General features: G+C 43.1%; 2 protein-coding genes and 1 long non-coding RNA gene across 5 annotated transcripts; 1 reads left to right on the forward strand and 2 right to left on the reverse strand.

Annotated features, from left to right (window-relative positions):
• Positions 1-34: 34 nt before the first annotated feature.
• Positions 35-5,628, reverse strand: orc4 (origin recognition complex, subunit 4). The gene is made up of 14 exons (XM_088407594.1): positions 5,528-5,628; positions 4,644-4,712; positions 4,488-4,564; positions 4,320-4,410; positions 4,160-4,235; positions 3,996-4,081; positions 1,655-1,703; positions 1,421-1,572; positions 1,042-1,215; positions 877-963; positions 700-808; positions 531-626; positions 377-444; positions 35-306 (listed from the first exon to the last, which is right to left on the reverse strand). Exons 2-14 carry the CDS (start codon positions 4,698-4,700, stop codon positions 124-126), a joined length of 1,305 nt encoding a protein of 434 aa, XP_088263720.1. The 5' UTR covers positions 4,701-4,712; positions 5,528-5,628; the 3' UTR covers positions 35-123.
• A 633-nt stretch (positions 5,629-6,261) lies between these two features.
• On the reverse strand, positions 6,262-9,544 carry LOC148428098 (uncharacterized). Its single transcript, XR_015864853.1, has 3 exons — positions 9,401-9,544; positions 8,600-8,726; positions 6,262-8,382 (listed from the first exon to the last, which is right to left on the reverse strand). It is a non-coding gene; the product is annotated as an uncharacterized LOC148428098 (long non-coding RNA).
• On the forward strand, positions 8,673-27,591 carry mbd5 (methyl-CpG binding domain protein 5). 3 transcript variants are annotated; one of them, XM_088408403.1, is made up of 11 exons: positions 8,673-8,801; positions 10,744-11,286; positions 17,323-17,425; positions 17,795-17,966; positions 18,124-18,387; positions 18,508-20,430; positions 22,943-23,139; positions 23,218-24,345; positions 25,853-25,926; positions 26,045-26,120; positions 26,209-27,591. In XM_088408403.1, exons 2-11 carry the CDS (start codon positions 11,177-11,179, stop codon positions 26,269-26,271), a joined length of 4,110 nt encoding a protein of 1,369 aa, XP_088264529.1. In that variant the 5' UTR covers positions 8,673-8,801; positions 10,744-11,176; the 3' UTR covers positions 26,272-27,591. The 3 variants fall into 3 exon arrangements, with proteins under 3 accessions (XP_088264529.1, XP_088264527.1, XP_088264528.1); XM_088408401.1 differs by having other exon boundaries at positions 18,124-20,430; XM_088408402.1 differs by having other exon boundaries at positions 18,124-20,430; positions 23,221-24,345.
• The last annotated feature ends 241 nt before the right edge of the window (positions 27,592-27,832 follow it).

Genomic DNA, 27,832 nt, shown 5'->3' on the forward strand with positions numbered 1-27,832 from the left:
GTGATGGGGTCATTCAGCAATTACAATCTTTGAGCATGTTATTAAAAAGTAGCTTTATTAATTCAGAAAGAAAATACAACAATACAATTGCACAGCCTCTCTCACATGGTCAAAATATGGATCCTAAGCAAATGCGGACATGCCCCACTGTTTGATTTCTGTGGGGCATTGTGGGTACTTCTGCAGGTCCTCTATGATCTGACTGCTGACCAGAGTGAGTTTCATCAGCTGGTACTCCCGCTGCGTTTTGGCCGAAGAGCCGTCAACAGGACGGATAAGCTCCAGCTGTTGCAGGTGCTCAAAGGCCTGCGGGAAGCAAGGAAGCAGCTGATAACAATGCATTCAAAGAAAAAAAAGCTTAAGGCTTTGCACCCACCTTCATGACAACAGGCAGCTCGTAGTTATACATAGAGTTGGACTTTCTCTGCAGGAATTTCTTAAATTCTGAAAAAGGAAATTAGTTATAAAAAAAAAAAAAAACGAAGCGGTTCTGCTCATTGGATATCAAAAAGTTAAATAATTACATATACCATTGTGAACCATCTGGAAGCTAAAGGGCTCTCCTTCATAGACGTCATTAAGGTGTTTCATGGCAATGACCAAACACAGCTCCAGGATAGAAAGACCTGAAGGAAAGCAGTATATGCAGCAGTCTCTGTCAACCTTAGGATGAATGACGGTTCAATTGTAGATTTTTACCATGAAACATATTGGACTTGGCATCGCTGTAATACAGTTTGCTGGCTTCCATCACGTCAGCAGGCTTGATGGTGGGATTTGAAATAGACACCCGACTTAAACACAACATCTAGAATGAAAAAAAAAAAAAATTGTCACCATTCTTTCATTTCATTGAAACAAAATGGATTCCCTCACCAAAAGCATGTTTAAAGAGCGGAAGTCTTTACTGTAGTTAAAATGTCTCTGTAAAATCTCCTCCACTGATCTGTCTTGACAAAAACTCTAGAGACAGAGAACGAGCAACAAACGGTTACATGATTTTTGGTGACATTTGATGGAGCCGCCATCTTTTTGCCTCACCTGCACACTGCAATTCCAGTCCTGAGCAAACCTTCTGTCAGGAAAGTCGTCGGGCAGGCTGAGCTGTGATCCAACTCGCTCTAGGTACTGAGTGAAGCTCACGTTGCTCAGCAGGTAGATCTGACGATGGGAAAACCGCGACTTCACCCGCTTCTCCAGCAACTCCAGAACATCCTGGGAACCGCCAGAAACACCTTCACTAATTTCATTGTGGAATTTTACACTTCATTTCATGGAGACCTAAATGGCACTGATTCAATGCCAAGACCAAGACAATGAATGCCCCGGATTTTTAGATCAATGGGAAAAAAGAAAAGAAAAAAAAAAGAGAGAGAGAAAATGAAAACAACTGTGTGAACTTGACCGGAGGACAACTCACCAGCCTGCAGGTGAGCCCAACCACAGCGACCGGCGCTTGGGCCGACTGAGACACATCCAACAAGTTGTAGAGCAGGGTTTGGTTCTTATGGTGAGTGAACAGGTCAAACTCATCCAGGATAAACAGGACTGGTCGTGAGGTGCTGCGGTCGCCTACGCACACACTCATATCAAACCAACAACGTGGAAAACAACACCATGGACTTAGTGTAACATCTGCTAGTTGCAAGCTGACCTTTCTTCAGCGCTTCCAGCAGGAAGACCAGATTCTCTGCAAAGCTGCCCTGAAACCAATCACATTACAATCAACATGTACTGTATGCAGCAATTCGCTCGCCTTCAGTGGAACTTGTTTTGTACCTACAAGGTATGTGTGATCCCCCCCCCCCCCCTTTTTTTTTTAAACAGTGAAACTATGGATCACTTAACCAAAGTCCCAAAGGGGGTATTTGAACATTTTCCGTGAGGGTTTTACTCCATTTTGTAACAAATGGTTAAGACTAACATTGTATTTTAAAAGACCTAAATCATGAAATGTTTACACTTTCCACAATTAACTATACGCATGTGAATTACATTTGACACATTGTCAATTTAATTTCTTATCAAATATGTGTTTTAAAGGTACTGACGTTTCTAGCCAGAAAGTAAAATGTCTCGTTGGCAGGTTGGGCTTCTCACCGTGTGGCTGCCACGACACCTTTATGACCACGAAACTATGTCTGGCTGTGTGCTCCCAAAGAAAAAATGGCATCATTTTCCACAGTAAAACATTGTAACTAATACATGAAATGTTGTTGTTTACTTGGCTGTCTAGGGGCAAAATCTCTCCACCTCAACTCCGGAACCAAAATGAAAATAAAAGATGTGGATAACGTCGGCTAGGGCTGCGTGATTATGGCCAAAATAATAATCACGATTATTTTGGTCAATATTGAAATCATGATTATTTTAGTCAATGTTGAAATCACGATTATTAATCACGCTTATTCATAATTTTTGCATTTTTTTAAAAAGCAGTATATATTGATTGCACTTTTTTAAACAAGCAGTATATAAACAAGGCTCAAGGCTTGATACTTGAAAATAATAATCATAAACTAAAATAAATAAAGTAAATAATAATTATGGCAAAAACTTGGCACACAGGGCAACACAGCTAACTTACTTGCAGAGTGCAAACCAATGAAAAAAATGAAGCCTTCTTACAACGAAGCATATACGACAACAGACCTGTAACAACACCTACAGCAGCCTTAAAAGTTTTTTTGCAAGAAAAAAAAAACAGTACAAAGGTAGCAGAATCACTTGAAATAAGTATGGACTTAGCAGTCAAAATGTCATTTTTGGTCATTTCAAACTGAATTTGTTCCAATTTTTTGCCAATCAGATTTTTCAAAATGGGTCTTAATTGACGGCTAGCAGCATCTATTAGGGCAGGGATGGGAAACTCCAGCCTTCGAGGGCCGGTGTCCTGTATGGTTTCCAGTTTTCTCTCCCTAACACGCCTGATTTAAACCATTAGCTCATCAACAAGCTCTGCTGGAGCTTGAAAAAAATCCTAATCATTTGAATCAGGTGTGTTTGAGAGAGAAAACGGGAAAACATGCAGGACACCGGCATCCGAGGTCTGGAATTGCCCACCCCTGTATTAGAGGGTGAGAAAAGCAGAAGCTTTTGCCATGCAAATATGTGGGAAGCATTGCCATCTTAAGACTTTTAAGGTGGAATTGAAACCTGAAATCTCTGGAGTGCGCCCGCAAAACCAACTAACCAAGCTACAGCTTGGTTTATACTTGAGCGTGAATTCTATAACAGATGTAGAGAATCCTAGTAGATTCAAACGATCTTTTTTTTTTTTTTAAACAGAGCCGCACAGAGCTCGCGAACCGTGTCAAGCAAAAAAACAAGCTTAATGCTGCCGCCCTTCTTGCAGGATCTGCTCGCTATTTCTTAAGCTTAATGAAAACTTAACCTTGCGTTTGGCCCCTGGTGGTAGGATGACTGAAAGTGCTTGAATATCGCATCTTAATTAATCGTGGCAGCCAGTATCGTGATCGCGATGAAAATTCTATTATTTCTGCAGCCCTAACGCCGACCTGTATTTACTCCTCTGTTATCATAAGCTTTTCTCAAGTCATTTTTACCTGCTCCGGCGGGACTGGTGTGAGAGTGCAGAATAAGTAAGGAATGCTTTGAAATGCATCAATGAGGGAAAATACCACTTTGGGGTGTTTAGGGTAAGAAACCAACATTGTAGCATGGTCAAAGACCCCATAAAGTTGATTTTCATGATAGGTCTCCTGTTAAGGCGTAGTAAATTTACCGTTATACAAGTTATACACTGTCTACTTTAAACTGTAGCATAAGTATTTTTTTTTCCTATTGTCCTGTGAAAAGAAACAATATCCTAATAACATATTATATTTACAAAAATGTGAGCAACGTATTTACTTCCGTGGAAAGCATTATTATTTTTACAAACAAATCCCCGGAAAGAAAATAACAAGCAAACTCTAAACAATGTTAAATTGTTGAAGTACATTCACTTTTCTCTGAAATTTCCTGACACTCACAAACACTTTGTCCCCAACAACATTTTCCAGATTGAGTTGTCGTGTTATTTCTTTCAGGGCAATTCGATCATCAGTCTGCAAAAGGCCTGCCCAAACAAACCAAAGATGCGTTTAACTGGACTGCAACAAGGAAGAGTATATTGGTGAAAAATCAGGAGACGTACCATTAAGATGAACCTGCAGAAGGTTTTCTTGCACTCCCTCTTCCTGCAGCAGTTCCCTCAACACACACTTGAGAAGCTGGAGGCAAAAGAACACCACCAGCGGATGTGACAGCACCACGGTGAGGAGAAACAAGCCCGTTACTAGTACTTGTGATCTCACCACTGTTTTCCCTGATCCCCTAGGACCTATGATGAGCACAGAGTTACTTTCCCCTTGGATGGCGGTTCGCTGGAGCAACCCTAGCAAGTGTCTGAAATGAAAAGAAGAATTGCAGCATGGGAGATAAGATGAACAATTCAAGGCTCCAGACTGGAAGTTTAAACTTACTTCTGTTGTGCTTCCGATGACTCAAGGCTGCCGGGGAGATGATTATAGCAAAGGCGCTCTCTCAAGCACTTCTGTAGCTGTAGCAGACATCATCGAGTGTCTATCATTTTTGCTACAAACCGGGAACCGAAGTCGAAACTAGGAAAGTCAGCAAACCTGTGATATACATTCTCCGATTGGCTTTGGAGCAGTTTTGGCCTTTCGTTTGCTCATGATTACGTGCCTCTGGAAAGAAGGGGCAAAATAAGTAGACAAGTGACTGGGTGTGCACTTGGAAAATGTAATATGCAATGCAACAAAATATATTAGAAACTTGCATGCAGAAGAGTTCTAATGAAAGTGTATTCCTTGGCAAGGCCGTACTGTTTTGCCTCACATATTGCTCTTGCTTCATCACGTGCCAACAAGATACTGCGCAATCAAAATTAGGAACAAGTTCTCCTTTCCGATACTCAAACTAGAATGAGTATATACTGTAAAAGGTTGTAATTCGAATACATGCTATACGAAGGCATATATTTTTCAAACAATGAGCAGGCTAAAATAGGATTTTGGAGGTGGCAAAACAATGCACGTCATACTTAATGCAATCTAGCTTTCAACCATATGAGACTTTTTCACAGCTTTTTCATTGGTCTTGATCCGCCGAGGTTGGAAAATAGCAGGAAGTCTAATTTTAACAGTTGCGAAGGAATTTCTTATGCTCGTGACTAAAACGTATTCCAAAAACAGTTGTCAGGAACATGTTAGCGTTTCTCTTTACGTCTTACCGTCTATCAGTGTTCAGTTCAGATCTGATCACACAAAATATCGCGAAAACTATTTTGTCACGGCAATTTGTAGTGACTTAAACATCAATGGCATTGACAGATGTCTTCCCAATTATGCTCGATAACGCAAACTGAGTGCGTGTGTGTGTGTGAGAGAGAGAAAAAAAGCTTTGCGAGGCTAATCCTTGCAAACGTGTTCTGAATTCGATGGACGCCACGTTTATATTTTTTAAATTGAATCGCATCGCATTGACAAATTCATTGTTTTACCCAAAATCACTGGACTGATCCCGAATCCAGATATATGGAATGGATCGCAGAGGTCCAAACCTTCGCGGGGGAAAAAAGACACGTTCATGCACTTCCGTTTTTTTTTGTTGTTTTTTTTTTAAACTGCAGTTCCGCTGTTGTTGTCGTTGGTTGGTTGGGAATCGTCAGTTTATGAAATCTTCCCGCCCACTTAAAAATATAACATCACACAAATGAAAATTTCACCATGAATATCTTTAATGTTCATATTTACATACAGGAATTTCCAGGATGAGCACAAAATAATCGACAATTGTGTTTTGTCTTTTGACACGATTTCACAAAGTCCACATGCAGTTATTCTTAATGTCCACGCGGAGGCGCGGTGGTAAACACATTGGATTTTGAATGTGATGGAGGGATTTGTAGTTCCATATAATGTTCACACGATGGATTCAAGATCTATTGTTGATGGTTTTTTTTCTTCTTTAATTTAATTTTTAAAAATTTCCATTTGTGTTAATATGTTCAATAAATAAAAAAATGTGTGTGAGAATGGGTGAATATGAGTCTCTGTAAGGCGTGTTGAGGACCATATGTATAAGTCCACACCACCCCATTATATTATATTATTTTAATATTGATATATATATATATATATATATATATATATATATATATATATATATATATATATATATATATATATATATATATATATATATATATATATATACACCTGAGCATTTTCAAGATTTTCCTTTATAAATCATCGGTGGTTCGGATCAGTAATTTCAGTAAAAAATATCATAAAGAAGATAATCTGTGGTATTTGAGAAGTGAAATGAAGTTCATAGGATTTACAGAATAGGATTTACAGAGTGTGCAATAAATATTTAAACAAGGAAGGAAGGTGCATAAATTTGGGCATCCCAACAAAAAAATGACATCAAAATTTAGCAGAGCCTCCTTTTGCAGCAATAACAGCCTCTAAACCACAGGTGTCAAACTCAAGGCCCGGGGGCCAGATCCGGCATGCCAAATCATTTCACGCGGCCCGCGAAACGCCCATTCCAATTCAAGTTATACCACATTTGGAAGTCGTCTTCAGCTTTTAAAATTGTTTGGGGGAAAAAGCAAGCACGTTTTGCCCTCACCCTCTCTCTGATTTCAAAACTAGTTGAAAGTGTGATAAATACACCCAAAATGTATTTTATCACAGTCATCCCGGCGCTCTGACAGAAACTGTAACTGCAACGTGGCCCTCGATAAGAATGTTTAGAGTCTAAACGCTTCCAGTGGCTTCCAATGAGGGTCTGGACTCTGGATTGTGGCTGAAGGTATTTTCTTCTTTACAAAACATCTCCAGTTCAGTCAGGCCTGATGGCTTCCGATTATGGACTGCCTGCTTTAAATCACACCACAGATTTTCAGTTATATTCAGGTCTAGGGACTAAGAAGTCCATTCCTGAACGTTGTACTTTTTCCTCTGCATTATTGCCTTAGTAGAATTTGAGCAGTGTTTAGTGTCGTTGTGTTGTTGAAGTATCCAGCCCTGGCGCAACTTCGACTTTGTCACTTGAACATTGAACATTGTTTTTCAAGTCTCTGCTGATACTGAATCCATGCAACCTTCAACTTGAACAAGATTGCAAATACCTGACTGGCCACACAGCATGATGGAACTACTACCAAATTTTACCGTGGGCAGCAAGTGTTTGTCCTGGAATGCTGTCTTCTTTTTCTTCCCGTCACACAAGACCTTGTTATGTCTGAATAACTCAATTTTAGTTTCATCAGTCCACAGGAGCTTATTCCAATTTGAAGTTGGCTTGTCCAAATGTGCTTTTCTGTGCAACTCTGTTTAGGGCATGTGCACAGAAAAGGCTTCTTCCGCATTACTCTCCCATACAGCATCTCCTTGCGCAAAATTCGCTGAATAGTTGAATGGTGCACAGTGACACATTCTGAAGCAAAATCATGTTGTAGGTCTTTGGAGCTGCTCTGTGGGTTGAGTTTGACTGTTCTCGCCATTTTTCGCATCTGCTTATCTGAGATTTTTGTTGGCCTGCCACTTAAGACCTTAACTAGGAGCTGTGCCTGTGGTCTTCCATTTCCTCACCAGGTTCCTTCGCTTAGTCTAAAACATAAAAAAAAAGAATAGCCAAATCCAACAAAGTGCTTGAAACTAAATAATAATAATAATTCTTATTTTATTGCAATCATACTTCAAGTGACAAAAACAAACTTTTTCTCTGCGGTCATCCATACCCCTCTGGCATCACCTTGCGCTACCACAGGGGGGCCATCCCTCTATTTGAGAAGCACTGATTTAGGCCATGGGTCAATGAGCTTGCCAAATATTAGCCCTAAAGGTATTCAAATCAATAAAACAACAAGGGTTCACAAATTTATGCACCTGCCTACTTTTGTTTAAGTATTTATCACACACTTTCTATAAATCCTATGAACTTAATTTCACTTCTCAAATGTCATTGCGTTTATCTGCTATATGATATATTTTGCGGAAATTGGTGATCCGAACCACCAATCATTTAAAAGGGAAACTCTTGAAAATGATCAGGGGTGCCCAAACTTCTTCATACCACTATATACAGTATGTATATAGGGCAAAAACAACCTAAATAATCGTAAATTGGGGGTTTATTATAAATCAAATAATTTTCAATACGTAAAAGAAATATACAAATACCATTCTGTTGTCTTGTTATCGCATGTTCTCAAACTGATGTCCAAAGCACAGTAATGGCACAATGGCACATATCATGGAACAATTCCCTAGGTACTGTATATTGGTCCGACTGTTGCAGGTTTCTGTGCGTAGACTTTGTCCTTTGGGTACCACCAGGTTCAGTCTATAAAGAAAGAAGAAATGTGTATACATTTTTGACACACACACACACACACACATACACACACACACACACACACACACACACACACACACATTTGTTCTTAAAAAAAAAATATATATATATATATATATATATATATATATATATATATATATATATATATATATAATTCTATTGCTAGGTAGACAGACAGACGGGGCTTTTGGGGGAGCATCACCTCTCCCGAGCTGGTGGCTCTCGCCAGCACGCATGCGCAGTCAGGGTCTCCATCATTTCCAATATCCCAGTGTAAGAGAATCAGCAGAGGCAGATAGAACTAATGGGTAGGTTTCCTTTTCTCCCCCCTGTAAAATCAGAAAGAGCCCTCGGTTGGACTATTCGCTGTTCTATCGCCAATGTGCATTCACTGTGGTACTCGGGTAAGAACGGACTGTTACGTGTAGATTTGACGAGGGCAATAAACGCAGTATCTTAAAGCGGCTCTTGTGTGTCTGCAGACGCAAAGCTTTGCACGGCTAGCTAACGGTAGCCTCTCGGGCCTAGCCGTGGCCTTGCGTTGGCCCCTTGGCTCGAACGCCGTCGCGGGCCAGGTTCCGCTTCCCTTCGACAGTTTGACGTGGGAATATGGCACGCGCGTCTTCCCGCTCCACCCCGGCGACGTCTCGCTTAACGTAAGCGTTGTGACCGCTGCCTAATTTGGCTGCGGTGCGTTTTTGTGCCAACGAGCTATTGCTGGCTAACGGGGGCCAGACAGTTAACGCTTGGGATTGCTAACCCCCAACTAGCTGAGTAAGTTACCACTGCATCAAAAACTAGCCTGCTCGTATCTTGTTGACACCGTCACTTGTTCCTCCGAATGGCGTGTTTGCCCGATCGTTGTACGCTGCGGTAACTCGGCGGATTAGAAACTCTGGATATGATGTTATAGGCAAAACCTGACTAATGCTAAATTGCTAAATGGCAAGCGCCCCCCCCTCCCGGTTTTTTGGCGAACGAGAGACGTTTGGGCTTCGTTCACCTGTCTTTGGACAGTTGATTTCCAAAGCGGCAACTCACGAGTATCCGGCCTAATCAAATAGAGTTAGTTGAGGCTCGCTTAGCAGCACTTGCACGCTATAAAGTGAGCTTTGCGCTAACTGTGATGCTCGCCTCATCACCTGGCTCGCTCAGATGACTTGTCACTATAATGAGCATCTCACTGACAACATGAAACTACACCCATCATTTGCCGTACTTGTCAAGCCTTGTCTTAAGGGGGATTGACATTTACATCGGGTGTAGAACATTTTATTCTTACAGAAGGGCTTCAGCTATTGAAAATTGTTGTAATCACGTAGTGAACTGAAAATTCCAGCAACGATACATTAAAATAACAGATAAAAGGCATGCTTACTGTGGTCTTGGCTCTGCACATCATCGTAGACCAGCTAAATAACACGATTTTATTATTTAGCAGCATTCAAACTAAAATTATACTCCAATCGCATATTGATTAGCGTTCTTTGATATTTTATCCATCATCTTTATTCATGTGAAGCACATTTTTGTTGTTCCGTACATTATTATCTGTGAAAAGTGACATCCTACTTAAGGTTCAGATAACTTTTGATCTTGTTTTAATTTTCTTTATCTTCACTCCCCAGTGCTTTCCGTGAACAGTTTACATTATTTTGTAAAATGGTAGATGTGCTGTTGGAATATGCATGGGCCGTTTTATATTAATTCAACATTACAAGTAGGCAGTGTGACCCTTGGACTTTACTGTACAAGTAAAGAGTTTCCCAAAGCCGATAAAAAAAAAAAACCTTCGTTTTTCCCTCTGGAATACTTAGTCAGAATGGTTTCACCCCAATTTCTGAGTGCCTGGAAGCACCTTCGGCCCCAGCTATTGGATGTTATATTATTCCGGTGTGAAGATCAGATTCAATGATTGTATATTCTATCAAAAGAACAAGACCAAAATCAAATTTTTATTGCAGCGTATTCTATCGAAAGAACAATACCAAAATCAAATTTTTATTGCAGCGTCCACCCAAAAAATTCTAAATGCGGTTTGAATGTTCTGTTGCTCCCTCTTACCACACTTAGCATCACTTTTCTCAGCACCACAAGGGGTGCTCACCCCTCTTCCCTCCTCTGTAGTTGTATTGCTGGCTATGCTGCCAGCCAGCCGCTCCAGTTATGAGTCAGCAGCACCAGCGGTTGCAGGGATGCTTTGTCACTCACACTCAAAACAAGCAGGGCCGTAGAGCAGGCAGAAAACATAAATGCAGATGTTTGTGTTTTTTCCTAAGAGATCACATGACCTCAAATGTTACATTTTCCCCTAATTAATTGTTGCACACTTTTCGACCCGTACAGGAACCGTGGGCGTACCACTGCTCAGCTGCCTCTGGGAAGCAACATGCTGAACTCACCCTGCTTGTTCATCTGACACAAAGGACAAATGGTACCAAAACGTTAAGGCGAAGGTGCTCGCGTGTGGGGTGCCGTGTAGAGCACGCCCATTCCTGATGATCTTCCTGAGTGGGATGGCTCTGAATGACAAGATGCAGTAATGGGGGTCTGTGTGGAAATGAACATTGCAACTATGAAGCAGTTAAAAGGGTAGGGTCAACCTACCCGACCGTCGCCACCCCCCATCCCCCACCCCGACCCACCCTCGGAGTCCTATACTGTAGCTACCCTGCGACCCTGCTGACTGTTAGACGACGGACATGGCGTGCTTTGCAGAGCCTGTGGTGGATGTCTGACAGAAGTACCTCTGAGGTGTGAGCGCAAATCCCATTGAGCAATGAATGGCGCAAAAGACTGTGAGGCGGGTGATGAGAGGCAGGCCGTCCCTGTCCAAGTCCCCATTGGCTGGCAGCGCAAGCGGGAGCATGGCGGCATCCTATATGTCAGGTAGGAACGGAATCTTCAGCGGAAAGTTGACAAATACGTATAATATAACATCTTGTCAACATTATTCTGTAAACGTTACTTGTCATGACTATGTCAGACATAGGTGTTGAACCTCGAAGGCCGGCATCCTGCATGTTTTCAGGTTTTCTGTCCTCAACACAACTGATTCAAAGGATTAGCTCATTGGTAAGCTCTGTGGAACCTTGAAAATGATCCTAATCATTTGAATCCGGTGTGGTTGAGAAAGAAGGTTAGAAAGCATGCAGCATGCTCTCAAGGACTGAGAATTTGTCACCTGTAAGATGCCATTTGATTAAAAAAAAAGAAAAAAGTGTCCCAATCTAATGCCCTACAATAGTAAATTGCACAGGCTAGTTTGATTTGATAACAGTGCAAAGATTTCACAATATAGACCATTTCAAAATGTTTGAGATTGTAATCAATAGGGTTCTATGTATTTCCAGGTGGCAGGAAAATGGCTACCATTGAGACCTGATCTGAAACACTATAACAAACGTGTTATATTTGGGATTGCACTGTCAGTTATACACTTGTTTTGGGGGGGTCTCTTTCAATTTACTTCATCACAATTAAATTTACTCAAGGGGCCCCTGTGGGGGAAGGGCATAAATTTAGCCACTTCTAAGTGGACAACCAAAAACTCCATCAACTGGAAGGCATTTGCGCCATGATGTGAAGACAATGGTTGATTTTTTCGACATGGTGAAATGTCAAAAACTTAAAAAAGAAGGGGTGCCCAAGTCCAGTCCTCGATAGACCCATCCAGCCTGTTTTCCTCCGATACACCTGATTCCAAATATTAGGATTTGATTTGTTATCAGACTTCTACAAAGCTTGCTGAGGAGCTGATTGTTGAATCGGGTGTGATGTTGGAAGGTAATATCGAAAACATGCTAGATAGGACCCCTTAAGGACCGCTTTTGGGCACCCCTCCCTTATGATTTTAGGGTGCTGGCAGTCACCTTAATGTGAAGAATGTTACACATTACAAACGTGGTAACTACTTAATATTCCCAAGTTGTTGTTTTTGGCTTTTCCTCCAAATGGAGACTCTGGCTCTGACTATTTTTTTTTAATATTTTATTTTAGCATTTATTTTTAATGCTATGCTATTTTGTTTTCTTGGACATTTACCACAGTTTGACTGTAGTTTGATTTCTCCCACCCACACAAATTTTTATACTAAAATTGGTATATAATTTTTTATTTTTATACACCACCAGGTGTAGCTATGCTAAAATGTTAGCAATCGCGATTAGCTTCAGCGCACCAGGCATTACACGGTTTCTCGGTGCTAACAAAGCAGCAGAGGTTTCATGGATGAACTAATAAACACAAGACATGGTACACTGATAGTGTGCTATTCATCAACACATAGGAGATCATTTTAGTCAGACTTTAATATTCTTTATTATACTTACAGAATGATTTTAAAGATGTGTTAAAAGTTGGTGGCTGAGGTGAAAGTAGGCTTGGAATTCATCAGGATAGCACTTCAGGTCTGCTCTTCATGATATTCATATAATGTATTCCTTTCTCGTCTGCAGTATGGGGATGAACCCAAGATCATATTTATCTATTGTAGTTGAATTAATTTAAATAGAATATTCTAAATCACCATACTGAAATTATTTACTGAAGCTACTGTGTTTACAATGAAAATTTAAAGGTTCCCTCCAATCTTTTAGCTAATCTTATCTATTGTAAACAAGTGATGTAAGACGGCGACGTCTGTCGCCGCTGTGATCCTGATGCTTATTGCATCACTCGTGTTGGGTTAGACCTGGGAGCCGATAAAGTTTGCATTTTGCTGTCGTTTGTCATCTGCCATGTGTTGAGGCCATAATTTAGAATCTATAGATTATAGTGACAGATTTGTATTCCCTAATTGTAGAAACCTGTCATGCAAACATGTTTCCAGCGGAGCTTCAAGGCTGATATTTTTAGCCAACTTTTTTTTTTTTTTTTTAATTCCGCTTCTGACTTAATCGATTAATTTTTTTCTCAACCCTAGAGCCTAACAAATTTTTTTTCATTCAAATTCATTTGGTATACATCACATAAAGTCAAAAAACAGGGCTCAGTATGTGGACATCTGTACTACTGCCCAATCGAATCTTATGGAGCCAACATTTCATTCATTCAACGAAAGTGGCTAGCCAGTCCTTGACACACTAATCAGAGGAATGATTAAATGTACAATTCTGTCGTGCCGATTTTGTACTAATACAGCAGATCTGTTTTCTGTGATGGTCACCAAGATAGGCATACGCTTTGCATTTCGAGAGGCTGTTGTAGGCCTTATCATTAGTTGGTCATTACATTTTAGATTTCAATTTATACCCATTAGTTTGACTTACTTCCTTTCCCAACTCCACCAGGGATATGCTCCCAGCATGCATTATGCCACAATGATGTGTCCAACACGGCCACGTGCTGCTGTCAAGTGAGTCCCATCGCTGGAGGTCCAAGTTCTGTATTTCTGAAAGTCTGTACAGTATATCCATGCATCCTCAGTAGAGTTGCACTTGGGCGTAGAGTTGGACACCAGGAATGGAGTGTAACCCTCGACTCTAATCCCGGTTGTCCCAGAGATATGCCCAGCAACGACCCTGGGACCCTCTGTGGCAGCAGTCAGCCTTTGCACAGTCAGTAATCTTGCTTGGCCCTGACCAGTGGTTTGCCTGCTCCTTTGGCTAGCGTACCTGCTGCAAATTTGGACCTAATGGAGAATTGGCTAAGTACGTCTGACATGTGTAAGTTAAACTACACGTACACTGTGAGTCAACACACGAGTGTATAGTGTACTTTGGCAGTCCAATCCCTGGTTGCAGAAGCTAGCTCTAGTGTTTTTCAAACACTGCACTGTGGCACAGTAGTGTTCCGGGAGATATAATCAAGTTGCGCCATGGGAAATGATCCACTATCCCACGTATTTTTTTTTAATTATTTGAAATATGCCATCGTGTTGTACAATAATTATGTAATAAATAGTCTTAGCTCTCATTTGGAAGCACAGTAGTTAGAGGCAAAAGCTTGAAGGGTGTTAAACAGTGTTTATTTGATTTCTGTTGATAAAAGATTGATTGGATCGCAAAACAGAATAAATTTAATCTTGCGTAACCTCTTCATATTTTCTTGTGCTTATATCCATGTTATAGATTTGTTGCGGATTAAGTGTGTTTCAGATTTCACACGCTGTGAGTGGCCAGTGAACGCAGCGCCAGTGTGACCACCGTTGAATATGCTCAAAGCAGTTGTTTATCCTTAACCTCGCAATGCAGCTCTAGTTCATTCGGCCATAAATACCCACAGTTCTGCCGCGTTCGTGTTTCACCAAGTTCATGATTTTGTGAATATGCCAAAAGACCACAAATAATAAACGAGACGAATGGATTACCTTTACATTACGGTAATTTTTGTATGTAAGAATGCGGCCAATGTAAATATGCGCATCCGTTCATCAAAACTCAACCTATGTGGCTGACAGATCATTTCTCCTCAAATAAATGGTGTCAAATAAAGAAAAAAGTAATATTTTTTTAAGTTACCATTTACTGGACCTACCCATACATTTGGCTTTCATATTTAGGAAAAAAGTGCATCTTATATTTGGGGAATGGTATGGTATTTTGTTAATTGAGGCCATGGTGTTTAAAATGTAAACATTTCAAATAGTGTGCCTTGGCTCAAAAAGGTTAAAAAACACTGCTCTAGGCACATGGAATAACACCTCTGTGGCAGGGAAGGAGGCAGAGCAGGTGTGCAAGGCAGGAAAGTTCCGACTAAATATAGTCTACTCACCTCCACACAAAGCTTGGGCTTTGGTACCAGTCCTCTGAAAAGGGGTTGGACTCTCCACGGTGACAGGCGCAGAGAAGGAGTGGGCATACTTATTGCCCTCCGGCTCCGCCCCTGTACATGGAGTTCAATACTTAACAAACACCATGTTCAAGCATAAGAGTACATGTTTATATATTTTTTATTATATGATTTATATTCTATGTTTTTATATGGTGGTCAGAGTCTGATCCGCATCGTGGATGTCAAAATTGCTTTTAGTGGACTCTGGACTCTATATCTCCAATTCCATTCACTACCTTCATGGCCATAATTTCTAGGTGCAGTCGAAGCGTTCGAGATAGTCTGATTTGGGGTCTCAGCGTTTCATCTCTGCTTTTATCAGATGATGTAGTGCTGTTAGCTTTTTCAGGCCGTGACCTCCAACTCTCACAGAAGTGGTTCACAGCTGAGTGTGAAGTGGTTGGGATGAAGATAAGCACCTCCAAATCTGAGACCATGGTCCTCAGTCTAAAGATGGTGGGGTGTGTCAGAGAAATCTCAGAAAAGAAGACTAGGACAAGCCTAGCTGCTTAAACAGCAAAAAGAGTAACTCAGACCAGCCAAGATTGACTTTTCTATGCCGGCATAGGGAAAAAAGCTTGGGCAAATGTAACTCGTGGGTCTTCCAACGCTAGTTTTCCATCTGCCCAGCCGTCCCCCCCTGGCTTTTATTGAATAGAAGCATAGCAGATTACAAGACACAACAAAAGAGCCAGCCGGGCGCCACCGGCAGCTGGGCCAAGGTCCCGGCTCACACTTTCGTGCGTCAACAGTTCTATCTAAGGACAGGGTCAAGATGAACTAGGATTGCATAAATGGGTAACAATGAACTAAGCTCATAATGATAACAACCTAATATATGATTCCCTTCACAGGGTGCCATCTCCGGTTCAGAGATGAGCTTCTGGCCCAATTGGAAGACTTTTAAGTAGCTCAGGATCTTGTTCACTAGTGAGGGCAGATGGAGCAGTAGGTCGATCGACGGATTGGTGCAACATGCCCTGTGATGCGGACCCAGTACCGGTCTATCATAGTGATGAAGAAGATGAGACCAAAGGCAACATTCTCTATTTACCGCTCAGGCTACATTCCTACCCTCACCTTTGGGCATCAAATAATGAGATCCCGTATATAAGCGACCAAAATGGGTTTCACCTGAAGAGTGTCCAGGCTCTTTCTTAGAGATAGGGTGAGAAGCTCGGTCTTGCGGGATAGGCTCAAAATCAAGCTGCTGCTTCTCTGCGTTAGTAGGAACCAGTTGAGGCGGCTCAGGCATCTGGTTCGCCTCCTGGATGCCTCTCTGATGAAGTGTTCCCAGCATGTCCTACCGGGAGGACGACCCATGACACGCTGGAAAGACTATGTGTCTGGGCCGGCCTGGGAATGCCTGGGGATCTTCTCGAAAGAGCTGGATGAAGTGGCTGTCGGATTAAATCCCCTTTTTATTGTGTGCTGTGATGAGGTTGTATTTTTTTTTTTAATCGAATTGATTTTTTATTTTAGTTATGGGCGAGGGGCATTGCAACTTAAAAATCACACATCCCAAAGTTTAGATCACATATTGGTCATAATCCATTCAGCTGGCATGTGGACTGATGGTGTATGGTTCTGTTGCAAGCCTTGTGTCTTCTTGAGCAAACACTGCACTCATAACAATGAGCTAAACAGTTGGCCGGAGTCAAGTTTATTTTTGGTGCTGGAAAGATTCCTGTCTACATCTATCAATGGCCTGAAACTCTTGCTATGCGCATGCACACATCAACTTGTGTTTTTTGCGTTGCACATGAAAAGTTAAAAAAGCACAGGCCAACTTGCTAAACTCACACCTTCTGTTTGCTCGATTCAGATGCACAAATACAATGTAACTCAACATTTGTCAATCCAACTCGTCATTCTTTTAATGTTGGAATGTAGTCTGCTTGAGGAAGTGAACAGAATACGAATTTAATGTGTAGTATTACTATGAATATAAAATTCTTGTATCTTTTAATGCTCTATTTTTCTCCGTTCAAATATTTAATTTACAGTGAAGTATTGTTTTGTGCAGAAAATCTTGGAGGGAAACATCTCCATGACTTTCTTAAGCTTTCTGAACCATCATCGCAAATGGCATTCTGAAATCTGACCATCTCGTTCTGTGTTTTTTTTTTTTTTTTCCCCCCCTTTGTGCAGTCCCAGTGGGTCAGTGCTTTCCAGTTTGGATCAGGTGAAGAATTACCTTCTAACAGATGGAACCTGCAAATGTGGTCTGGAATGCCCACTCATCCTCCACAAGGTAAGTTTACTACAATCTCTCTTTTGGCATTAAGTTTGAAATATATTAAGCCTATTAAAGCTAAATGTCTTGGCATCCTGCGTGTGATTTCATCCTCAAAAAATGATTTTGTGGTGCTTGAACAGGAAAAGGTAGGAATATAATACAAACAGTAATCCAACCCATGTTTAACCTTTTCTAAATTCTGCCCTGTTGCACCACATCTAATGGAAGCCTGTAAGCCAATACTGTGCATTTGTTTTCATCCTATGCCTACAGCTTATTGAACATAAAAAGATCAAGCACCACAGTTGTGAGACATTACTCACCCCATAATAAAATGTTTTGAATGATTGACTTGATCCAGGTTTCACCATTCTTATTCCGCAGGTGTTCAACTTTGACCCAGGGGCGATGGTCAAGCAGAGGACTGCGGAGGATGTGAAGTCAGATGCAGATGTCACCAAACTCTGTATTCACAAGAGGAAACTTCTTGCTGTGGCTACGCTGCACAAGAGCATGGAGAGTCACCCTCCTCTCACTCTTGCAAGTCCTGTTGGAGGTATGTCTTGAACATCGAAACGTAGAATTTTTCTTCAGAGAGAAGACACACAAATAGCTTCTTGGAGATCCCCTCAGTAATTGAAACAGGTCAAAAGATCTGATATCAACTAGCGCCAGCATGTAATCAATTTGAATATGCTTTGTTTGCATTGAAGGTACGCCATCTGTGGTTGTCTCGCATTCCGCAAGTCATCGAGCAATAAGGACTAAACCCCACGATGCCATGCCTATTGCTGCTGGCCCAGACTGCAAGAATCATTCCATGATGGTGATGGCACCTGGCCACCAGCAGCAGATGTTACCACCTCAGGAGATTGTCGGAGGTCAGCAGCCAGAGCTCTGCACTGGGTACTGTAGGCCACAAAGGTTGCCCAGCAGTGATCCAGGCCCCAAATCCCCCTACCGGGTTGGATACGGAGGTGTGTTGACCCCACCCATCTCCAACACAAAGCATTGTGGAGAGGGCTCGCTGTCACCCTGTACAGACACTCTGGCTAGTTCGGAGAGCTTTCAAAGAACCATTCCTTGTGCATTTACAGGCGCTGGCAGTCCCAGCTCAGTTTCCATCCACGGAAACTCCAGAATGCCTCTTTCTCCACCTAGCATGATGCTCCATGGCTCTCCTGTGAACCACGCAGCCTGTGCCATGACAGGAAGGACTAGCACACCGCTCTCACCCACAGCCACTGCCAAAAGCCCCGTCATGAACAATATGCCACGCGGAAATTTCCCCTATGGTATGGACATGCCCAGTGCTGCTTTCCACCATAAAGGGCAGCCTCCTGTGCATCCCGTACCTCCACCTTCTTGTGTCCTGTCAAAAAGGCAGTTGACATCTGAAAAAGACCCCTTGGGAATCCTGGACCCTATCCCCAGTAAACCTATTAGCCAGGCCCCAGCCAACCCCCCAAACTTCCAGCCCAACATCCACACTCAGGTATCAATGATGAATGTAAACATCCCCCCTCCAGCCATTGTCCCCTTGCCAAGCAACTTACCTTTGCCCACTGTAAAGCCTGGGCCTGTGGGCCACACTGGCCAAGTTCAAAGGACTCAACAGGGCGGTCCGGCTTCCTCCATGTCACCATCCCCAGTCACCTCTCCTGTTCACATGGCAGGATCTGCCCTTGGACGAGTGGAAGCTTCGCCCCATCGCTCACGCTCTTCTTCAACCTCATCTGACCATGGGAACTTTGCAATGCCATCAGGGCATCAGGCTTCATGTGGCACCATGAAGGTCCCCCCTCGATCCCCCAGATCGGCCATGGGCTCTCCGAGGCCAGCTATGGCCTCCAGCCCTTCCACCAACAAAAATGACTCAACACACCAATACAGAGATGCCCAGCTGCTTTCGTCAATTGGTACCCTTCAGCACAATGCCATGTACTCTCCCACCTCATCCTCCTCTTCCTCTTTGCCCACATCTAGCGCTTCCCAGAAGAGCCAGGCAGGTCTACTGAGGATGCCTCTAAACCAGATTCTCAACCAACAGAATGCTGCATCCTTCCCAGCCAGCAGTCTCCTGTCAGCAGCAGCCAAAGCACAGCTAGCACATCAAAACAAACAAAGCACTACTGGTGTGGCTGCTGCCTGCGGTGGGGGAAACGGAGCGGGTGGCGGGCACCCTGGCTCAATGAATAGTCATCCCGGCATGGAGGGACACAGCACTTTAAACCCGATGCTCCCGCCAAACTTCACCATGCTGCTCAATTGCCCCGAGGGTCAGAGCGGGCGAGCAGCTCTACGAGACAAGCTTATGGCTCAGCAGAGGGACCCCGTACGCAAACGAAAGCAATCATCAGGTAGCACATCTGTCAGCCATGACGGCAACAGCAACAACAATGTGGTCTACAATGTGCTAAACAAACCTAGCATGGGAGGACCACAAATAGCAGCTGCTTCTGGTGCAGAGCAGATGCGGAAGGTCAGTCGTCTTGGAAATCTCCCGCCTAATACTTCCATGGCCCAACTCCTCCAGTCCATGAGCAGCCAGAGCTCCCACAACATTGGCGGCAACAGCCACCACCCTGGCCTCAGCTCAGGACCTGCCCCTCAAGGAATTACGCAGCTTCACTACAAGGACTCCACATCCAAGGTCCCTGGTAATTCCCAACACAACCTCATGAGCCAACAGAGGCTTAGGGTCCAAATCGATGGCACGCAGCAATGCTCGAACATGGACACTGCGGGAGGTCATTTGGGCTCAAGGCCCGGTCAGTTCCCTGACATGATGGCCCAGATTAAGGCCTCTGCCTTGAATAACTGTGGGCCGATGGGTCCCAATAGTGGACCAGTGGGCCCCGATGGCATGCCACTCGGGCGCCCACTCACTAATCCCCCGCCACTATCCCATTCTGGACCTCATCTTTCTCAGCACAAACTCCATCATAGTGTAGGACAGACTAACATGATGGGAATTCCGGGAGGAGATGGAAGCTGTACGAAGAACATGCCCAACACAGGTGAGAAGCAACAATCTAAAGCTTTAATATGCCAAATGTTGTCTTCATCACCATGCCGCCATGTTAGTGTCTTGGCTTGGTTACGTTATGATATAAGTGCCTCTGCATCACCAAGAACAGTTAAAGGGTGTCATGATAGATTTAACCCATCACTGCACTGCAAGGCCACTCCCCTTTTCACACCTTTTCATGGTAATCCACCAGTGGTGCGCTTGTCTTACTTGGTTTGTAAGACCACTCAAACCTAAATCTTTAGCTGTGTCATTAAGGCTCTGAGCTAATGAGTAGGCCCTACATCACCGGGGGCTAATTGTCAGTCAGTCGGCGTGTCTCTTTGTTGTTATTTGTATGCTTGTTGACCAGCAGTAAAAGATGGGTACAAGACCCACATCACGCTTTAAAGAAAATGGCACAGACAGGCCGAATTAGAGCTTCTCCCAGTTGGTTGCTATAGTAACGATAGACCCCGAATAACAGCTGAGTGAAGCCTTAGATGAGCGTTGTGTGATTGGAAGCTATCGTGTGCAACTCTTGATAAATTGAGTGTGCATTTGTATTGGTACTGACAGTACAGGCTACACATGACAAGTTAATGTGTTCATTGTGCATTGGCTTATCCTTGGATTACATCGAAGGTGGCATTGCTGAAGTTGGCTGTAGCTTGCCAATTCTCACTTTCCAGTAACTGAAATTCAGGGAGTCTTTTGGGGTTCTAAATCGCGTGTAGTTTGTTACATTTGTGGGATTGTGTTGAAGGCTTATGAAAAGGGCATTGCAAAAAAATGGAATTTGTCGTCTTAATAAAGTGATGACCTGATTGACTCTTTAATTATTATATTGACAACATATTTTTACTTAGAAAATGAAAGCTTTTAATTTCTAACAAACGAAATGATATGAAGCAATACTTATCTCCCTGTATGATAACAGCCCCCCCTATACAAGATAAACAGCACTTGACCAAAAAAAAAAAAAAAAATCCTGGGTTATTTGGGGAATCCTCTAACAGTGGAAAAGTTTTCCATCAAAGTAATGCGTACTATCTCCTGCAGTTAGTTCAGATGTCTTTGATACCACTCTTTAAGAACGTTGAAAGCTCTTAGAAAATGGCTTTTTAGCATTAGCTTCTTTAGCCATCTGTGTCTACAGGACTAGTGCGCTTTGATTTCCCCCCACCTCCTAACATGGTCATCAACAAATACCCCAAAGAACTGGCGGGTTTACAATGAACATTGTAAACCCCCAGCCACGACACCCTGCCACCAAGCTGACCAGCCCACATCCCCCAGCAGGCTAAAATCACACTGCCCCCCTCCCAACACACACACACACACACACACACACACACACACACACACACACACAATCCAGCATACTCCCCCGACAAGCTTCCTGGCAGCGGACAGCACCACCAATCATCACTCGGTTCCCATGGTAACATCCCCCGGCAACAGCCGTCACTATATCATAGCAGTAGTGGGGGAAGGGGGTCGGCCATGTCGTTGCTCTTAGCATCGAGAAGGAAGAAAAGAGGAGGGGAAAAAAATTAACACACACAGCTGCCCTTCAGCTACGCAGTATCATACCAGCTGCTCTCACTGCCACACACTTTGGCTTGTCTGCTCCGGTTTTGTCTGCGTAATGCTGCTGCTCTGTTGGGTTCAATTTTATGTGTGTGATGCATTTTCCCCACCCTCACTTATTATTGTACTGTACAGTGCATGTTACACCGAAAAGGATCCTGGCTTTTTCTGAAATTATCAAATAGGATTGGTTTACTCTATTGGTAAACGCACGCACACACGGATGTAATATGAGTACAGAACATAATGTTAAACAATGTAGTGTTTACGGTATATGTGCAACTTTCACCATGCAACAGGGATTTTTTTTTTCCCCTCCAAATTTCTCTTGACCCATTTGTAAAAAGGCTGCGTTTTGTTGTGAATGGGTATATCACTGGCAGGGTCCAGACTGCCCCTAAATGGTGGTGTTTTGCCCACTAGTTTTGAAACAGCGTGTGATGTGTGCATGTGACAGGATATTTTTTGTTTGTTTCAATGTTTACCTTTTATGTTTCTGGTAAACATTTTCTAGTTCAAAAACAAAGTGTGTAGCCTTCGATTTCCTGACAAGTCCATACAACTTTGCTCATAAAACACTGATGTACAGTATTTTGTGTTTGTTGTCTTTATAAATGACCTTTTCCCCTCACTGTATTTTCCGCCGAAGGAACCTGAGCTGTGTCCTCATTTTTCTGTTGATGTCCCAGACTCAAATGGTCTAACAAATGTACAGTATCTCTCCTTCATCTAGGGACGTCCTTTAAATATCACAGTTGTGTGTTTTGCAGTTTTGATGAATCAATGTAGCGATTACCATTTTTGCTTTCATTTGAGACTACTACCTCTTGCTTTTTGTCCGTTGCATGTAGCGCATATAGTTTGACTTTGTTTTGCAGTCTTCCCTCTTCATGCCTTACGTGTTCTACACTGTCCTCATCACACCGCAGGAAACCCCTCTTCACTCAGCCTGCAACCCCACACCAACACTGGCAGAGGACGGATGTACAAGCAGCAGGTCCTGCAGCAGGGCGGGGCCTCCCTTCCAGCCTACCAGGGTCAGCAGCACTTCTCTGACAACCCACCTTACACGGATGGCAACCATGCTAATGTTGAATCCATGTTTTCCCTCTACCAGAATTACCAGGTGTGACGATCGAAACGCGTTTGAAGTCTGTGCCGCCTCTGGAAGATTTCATGATGAATATTATCTTGTGAATTGCAGCAGGGGATGACGCCACACCCGCAGTTCAGTGAGGGGCACCCACACCAGGGAGAAGGTCTACGGGCTGGGACGCCCGGCCCTGAGCGCCCCCCTGGCAGAGGCGCGGAGTCCGTAGATGCCATCTACAGGGCTGTGGTGGATGCCGCCAGTAAGGGGATGCAAGTAACCATCACCACCACAGTAAGTGGGACCACACAGGCAAGCCCCATGCCTGCCCTCAGCGCCATGAGTGCCTTCACTGCCTCCATTGGGGAGCCTGTCAACCTCCCCCAGGTGGTCAGTGCGGTTGTGCATGGGGAAGGGGAGGTTTTACCACAGCAAGCCAGAACCAGGCAGTTGCGTCCAATCGGAGGTCAGAAAAACATGGATGCTGGGAAGAGCACTCCAGATGGGCCAGAGGCCAATGACTACTTCCGGTCCCCTGGCCGTGGAACTCCCAGGGGACAGTGGGATGGGGAAATCCATCTGGGCGGTGTATTTGATACACATAGCAACAGTGGAGTGTGGGGTGGAGAGGAGTTCCTGGAGTGCCCCACTCAGGTTAGGAGTAGCCCCTGCGTGGAGCGACACGCCACCTTGCCCACCGCCCCACCCTGCTCCACCAATGGCTCCAGTGATCATATTGCGGCTTCGGCGCATGGCAAAAACTTCCTCGACGATAGCTACCGCTTCAACAACTGCGGCCGGACACCTGCTAACTACAAGGAGCGTCTGGAGCAGACTGTGGAACGTTGCGCTCACGTTAACGGCACCACCCCGCTCTTCACCACCCGGGCTTACGGAGAAGTTCTCGGACCCCCTCGACAGGAGCTCGCGGCCGACGACCAATCTCCCAGCTCCTCTACGAGCCTTGAAGGACCTCTAGCCAGCGCCAAAGACTACAGCCACTACAACGGCCACTTCAACGGGATGGCGCCCAGCCCCTCAGACACCAAGAGTCTGAGCAGCGAGGAAGACCTGAGGCACCCGGACTCGCCTTCCTCAGAGCTGCTTCACTATCGTTCGAGGACCTTCAACATGGGAGAGCTGGTGTGGGGCCAGCTGAAGGGCTTCCCCCCGTGGCCAGCAAAGCTGGCGGGGGATGAACCTGTGCACGGTGCTGCCATGCAACTGCGAGATCAGGCCAAGGTGAGACAAATGTTTAGCGGCGACGGAGTGACTCCTGTTCTTTAAAAACGCAAATTATTGCTCCGATGATTTGTTTAACCCACGCAATTTATGCTAAACAAAAGTCAGATGTCATAGGCTGGACAAAGAGTCTCATCACAACCTCTTTTAGCCATGCGAGAAGATACAAATTAATTTGAATGAAATGTTGTTTTGTTTTTCAAACTCTTAAAAGCAAAACATAGAAAACTGTTTCGGGGGTGCTGGAAAATTGTCACAAGTACCAAAAAGCCAGTGCATTCCAGAAATTCCTGCTGCTTCTTCAATGAAGTTGTTGGCCTCTAGCCAACATTTTTTTTTTTTTTTTAAAGAAGGATCTCCAGTACGTGTGTTACTGGTCCAGACTGGTTATCAGGCTGCTTCACAGTACAGAAGTTGTACCCTCTCGTGTGGATTTTGCACGTTCTATGGGTTTTCACTGGGTAGTCTGGATTTCGCCCACATTCCAAAAATATGCATGGTTGGCATAGTGGACACTCTCAATCGATCTTAGGTGTGTGTATTCGAGAGTGTGAGTGATTGTCTTTGTGCGCCCTCTGATTGGCTGGCAGCGAGCTCAAGGTGTACCCTAACGTCCGCCTGCCCTTAGACTGCTGTGGGGTAGGCTCCAGCGCACCAGCGACCCCTGTGAGGATAAGTGGTCAAGATGATTGATGGATGGATGAATGGATGGAGGGAGATATGCATAGCTTATCCTTAATTCCGCAGAAATTATTTTCTACACTTCTCCAGACTGGTACCTACCCGAGGTGTGACCGCAGAAATGTCAGCAAAAGCCTACTAAAACGGATTTGTTTGGCTTACTGTAAGGCTCTTTCAATAGTGGTAGGTGGGTTGGCAGTTCCAAATTTGAAATGATTTTGAATATGATTTTTGAATATTCATTCTGAACTCAAGCACACTTCCAGTAATAGGACCGCGTAGACTTTTTATGTCCACTGTATGTTTTTACATTCAGACTAATAAATAAAATGTGTGCGTGTGTTTCTAGGACATAGGCATGGGACGACGATTGTCAGATTTTGACAGTATAAGCAAAAATACCGCAGCAACACGCTCTAAAATATGTATTTTAAAATAAGTTTTATTTTTAAACCAAAATTATAGTACAGCATTTGGTACAAAAAGTAGTTTATCAGTCATTTGACTATTGTGCGTATCAATTAATAGCACAGCGTGGATTCTGTCATTTCATGTTGACCAGAGTTTATTTTGCAGGCTCCCTCTATGTCTGACTTGGTCCCTCCGTCTCAGTCTTGCTTTCTGTCTCTAGCTCCCTCACTTCAATCTCGTAGCTTACTCGCAATGCCCCCTGCTGGTTTTAGAAAGCCCAACTATGAGAGCTGCACAATGGAGTTTCAGGAGGGGAAAGAAATCAAACGTACTGGTTGAACAGTTTTAAATAAGCGAGGCTTTTAAAATTGTTTGCAGTCGGACAAACAATGATATTTGTTGTGTGTCCACCCAGGTCGAGCCAGAGAAGCTAAAAACTTTGACACATGACTTGGAGGCACTTGACCGAGCTGCCAAAAGAGGCTTGAAGTAAGTAGCGTTGTCATTCTTTCTTTCTTGAGTTTTTGCACCACACAGCATCAAACAGGAACACTCCCCACAAGTACTTGAAGAAGGTCGTTTGCTCATAAGTGTGTCTGTCTCCTAGGCCAGGGAAACTGAATAATCACTTGGAAGCTGCTATCCACGAGGCCATGAGCGAGCTGGACAAAATGTCGGGCACGGTGAGTCCAGTGGCTCGAAATATACATAGTGCATGTTTTTCGAAGATCCCGTGTAGAAACGTCACAGTCTGCCTCTCCATGCCGCCAGATCCCGTCAAGAGACCGACAGGTGAAGATTCCCAAGCCCAAAAGGAGGAAGATCTCCAGATAGCAGTGAATGTGTCACGGTCCTTCTCGCTGCCATCCGAGCTGTCCCAGGTGCTACACATTGACGCTGCGTGTTCCTTCGCCGTTCCGTGACGTCGTCATAGACTTGACTTGCTGACTTTTGAGGTGCTGGAACGTCCGATCACCATTTTTACTGTAGTAAAAAGGAAGAAATGGAAAGAACCCATCAAAAAGGTTTCAATTTGTCTACAGCTTCCGAAAGTAATTATTTTTCTTAGTGTAAAATATTAAAAAGAAAAAAAAACGCAAAGCGCATTACCTTACATATTTAAGACAGACAGTCCAAATATTTCTGATACATTTTCATGATGTAAATAGGTAATCCTGAAATGTCATATTATTAAGAAATGTATGTAAATATTGTAAGATGCAATGTACAAGCGTACCTAATGCACATTTTATCTTTTGTTGTACAAAAACAAAGCAGAGGTGTACCAATGTCTTGGTTTCTATTCAGATGTGCGTGTGCATCGGAACGCACGCGCTCGATAAATACAAACACGGCTTTTATACGACAAGCGTTATAATTGTTGCTTTGAGTTTTTTTGTTTTTGTTTTTTTTTTTTGTACACCGGCCGCGGACAAAGTTCTGTTACTTCATACCTGAAAGTGTTTGTGGGAAAAGAAAAAAAAATACAGAATGAACTTTACCAGCAGAAAGTGTTCAGCCTTTTCCAAGCGTGAATGTTGCTAAATCTTTATCACAGAGCGAAATTATCATCATCTTCATTGTGAGTTTTCTTGTATTTCCGGAGTTTCAGAACTTGAACATTTGGGAATTGTTTTCTTCAATGTTTGCGGTCATAGTGATTTCCTCAGTATAATTATTTTTATTTTTTTTATTTCGTGTTGTTCAAACTATTGTCATTTGAATGTCATCGTTTTTCCCCCCCACGTCAACAATGATCAAAATTAACACTCGAGGGGTGAGATATTCTCCCATTTTTGGGGCCTTGTGATTTAGTTTTCTTCGGTTTGCTTGTTGTAAATTATTATTGTACAGTTTCTCATATTTATTTTTAAGCTTTACAAACACCCTAAATGGCAATAACACTACCAAGAGTTAAAAACTCAAGCCTTATATGTGTATGTGTACGTGTATGTTTCGTTTAACAGAAGACTAGACCACATATTCCATTCATATGATCTCTGGTTTTATTTAAAAGAAAAAAAAGTGAATTTAAAAGAAGACACTTTGTCAAAAAGGTTACTTGTTTTTGTTGCATCATGTTTTATTTATGAAAATGCTTATGTGAGAATGGAGGATGCTGTCTATGTTGGTAATAAATGTCATTTTACACTACTTCGAGTTCCACGTCGACATCATGGCTTGTTTAGTCGCATTACTGGCAACAGTTGCAGTTGAAATCACCACAGAACGAAATAAGTGCAATAAAGTCATGAGAGGAGATCAAAAGCTCACGTGTAACAATTTCACAGTCTTGCTACTTAAGATGCTCACAACAGCCATCAAACTGTGTCCTTTTCAATACATTGAAGAATGTCGTTTTGCATGTGTTTCTGACTTCCGAACCTCTGGGGGG

Source organism: Hippichthys cyanospilos, chromosome 2, assembly GCF_059441005.1.
Source record: "Hippichthys cyanospilos isolate Australia breed blue-spotted pipefish chromosome 2, RoL_Hcya_1.0, whole genome shotgun sequence".
Taxonomy (NCBI): Eukaryota; Metazoa; Chordata; class Actinopteri; order Syngnathiformes; family Syngnathidae; genus Hippichthys; species Hippichthys cyanospilos.